Raw genomic sequence first — 2,814 nt, forward strand, 5'->3', positions numbered from 1 at the left:
CACTTTTATACGAGTGTATGTGGTTGGAACATGTCAGCTAGAATAGTGGCAGAAAATTTGACAGAATATGTTTCAGATTGCTACATACTGCTTGTATTTCATGAAGGAAATTTTGACAAATTTAAACCAAAACTTCCTAAAATATTTGCAAAGTTTAAAGATGAAGATATACCAATAATAGAAGACACTGAAGCTACTTATGAACAACTGCAATATAATACTCTTCACAGCATCAAAAGTTGTGAATATCACATCCCTGCAGGTGTTATTAAAATAAAATTAGGACCAATAGATATATTTTATAAGTTTGGGACTCTTGTAACTGTTTATGCAAAGTAAAGATAGCATTAATAACTACGTCAAATTTATTTACTATTATTTATTAATTACCGGTAAATCAATCTCAGTTCAAAAGTTCTTCCTGTGCCAAGACTGGAACTACCCAGTCTACATAGTTAGTTCAGCTTCAAAAAATTAATTAAAATTTGAAAAACTTACTCAGGTTACTTCTATGCTTGCACATTTCCTCAAAAATAGCAAATGCTATGGTTTGTTATCTTTCAGGGCGTGGCGGATCAGGCTGTCATCATGGCTCAGTTCAGTGAAGATGAGGTTTCTTTTCTTAAAGAATTGCCAGAGCATGTGGAGATAGAGTGTCCAATTTGTTTTAATATCTTGACAGATCCTCATATTGTGAGCTGCTGTGGACATAATTTCTGTGGGTCTTGTATTGAGAGAGTAAAAGCTAGTAATGGATCTTGTCCTTTGTGTCAAGAGGAGGAATATCAATCATTTATTGATAAGAAGTGTTCATGTATTATCAATGGATTGGAGGTCTACTGCAGTAATAAGGAGAAAGGATGTCAATGGAAAGGAGAATTGAAGAATATGTTTACTAATCTTAAAAAAAGGAAGAGAAGAGGAAAATGTCAATATGAAGAAGTAAAGTGTCAAAATAGAAAATGCCAAGAGGAAAAGCAACACAGATATCTCAAAGATCATGAAGATAGAGAATGTGATCAATGTCCATTTCAGTGCCAATACTGTGGGGAAGAAGGTACTTTCCTCTTTATTACAAAGTATCATTATGAGGAATGCAGGTAGTATCCAGTTACTTGTCCCAATAACTGTTCATTGAACACTATGCCACGTCATGTTCTCACTGCTCACATTAGTGATCAGTGTCCATTAGAGCCAGTAGATTGTGTGTTTAGTTGGGCTGGTTGTAATGATAAGCCATTACGTAAAGATGTACATGTACACACTGCTGATACTAAACACATGACACTATTAGCTGTAGCTTGTGGACAATTGAAGAAAGAAAATGAACAAATAAAAGAAGAATATCAAGAAATGAAACAAGAAAATCAAAAGTTAAAGTCTGAAATTGTCAACATTCACAATGCCATAGCTGATGATTCCCATCCATTACTACCAATTAATATTACTGAAGGAGGTAAAGCAGTTCATTTTTATACTGGTGCGTGTGGTCGGCACATGTAAGCTAGACTAATGACAGGGAGTGCTGATGAGTTTTCATGTGCTGATTACTACATTATACTGGCATTTCATGAAGGACAATTCGATAAATTTCAACCGAAACTTCCTAAAATATTTGCAGATTTCTTATATGATACAATATCATTGATTGAAGACACTGAAGCTACTTATGAACAATCATCAGAATATTCTCTTGACTATATCTTTGATTTTGAGGATGGTATACCAAACAGAGTCATTCCAATAAAATTAGGAGCTTATTTCACTTCTATTGGTTATAGTGTTAAAATCTATACAAAGTAATGATAGTGTACAACAGTGAGCGTGTTAGTGAATTAACACCAATAAATTTATCCATGCAAGTATAATAATAATAATGTTGATTATACCAATTTGAGTTACTTATCCTATGATATTTGTTTGTTGAATTTGTTATTGTCATAATTACACACAATTAAAATGCATAAAAATAATAGTATTTGATATTAAAAGCCCATACCTATACAACATCTTGTGACCTAAAACACATAATACTCAATATTTTGATAATGCTTGTCAGAACACTTAAAACAGTTACATGAAGTTACAAGTATATTGTCCCGATCAGTCACTTGCATGGTAGATTATGGATAATATCACCTTTACTTCATACAACAGATCAAACAACTCATTCTATACCCTTTACACAATGAGCTCCTCTGCAGCATTATCTACAGTAACCATGATACTATAGCATTTACTTTTTTTCAAAAACTGGCAAATTTGAAAATATGTCATAAGTAAAAAAATATTTGTCAGAACTGTCAGCTCAAACTTTCTACACAGCATAAGGACATCAATCAATATGTATTAGAAAATGCAATTAAAATTTGGGGTGATTTTGAAGCAAATTTCCTCTTCGGGGAACCAAGCTTCTCTAACTGAACATGCCACTGTTGTTCCAAAATACAACTGGTTTATATTCAATTAAATACTACTCATGGCTTACCTCAATAATGTGAATGCTTGTTTGGGAGTGTAGTATAGGTGGGAGTATAATTGGTAGAGTAATTATTTATGGAATTCATGTACATAGCACTACACAAATTATTGACTGTGTGTCAAAACAGTCACATGAAGCTTGGATATCAGTAGATAGGGTTCACCTTTAGGTTGTTAAAAAGCTAAGGTAAAGTTCCACCTACTTATTATTGGATATCATGGCTCAGTTCAGTAGAGAAGAGCTTTCATTTGCTAAAGAATTGCCCGAGCATGTGGAGATAGAGTGTCCAGTTTGTCTTAATATCTTGACAGATCCTCATCTGGTGAGCTGCT

At 33.4% G+C, this 2,814-nt stretch overlaps 1 protein-coding gene across 1 annotated transcript in view; it reads left to right on the forward strand.

Annotated features, from left to right (window-relative positions):
* The first annotated feature begins 583 nt into the window (after positions 1-583).
* LOC109586356 (TNF receptor-associated factor 3-like) overlaps positions 584-2,814 on the forward strand; it is a 6,812-nt gene continuing 4,581 nt past the window's right edge. The window contains exon 1 of the mRNA XM_020002532.1: positions 584-888. Within this exon, the coding sequence (XP_019858091.1) occupies positions 589-888 (300 nt within the window). The 5' untranslated portion in view covers positions 584-588. The remainder of the gene's footprint in view (positions 889-2,814) is intronic.

Source organism: Amphimedon queenslandica, unplaced genomic scaffold, assembly GCF_000090795.2.
Source record: "Amphimedon queenslandica unplaced genomic scaffold, v1.1 AMPQUscaffold_12893, whole genome shotgun sequence".
Taxonomy (NCBI): domain Eukaryota; kingdom Metazoa; phylum Porifera; class Demospongiae; order Haplosclerida; family Niphatidae; genus Amphimedon; species Amphimedon queenslandica.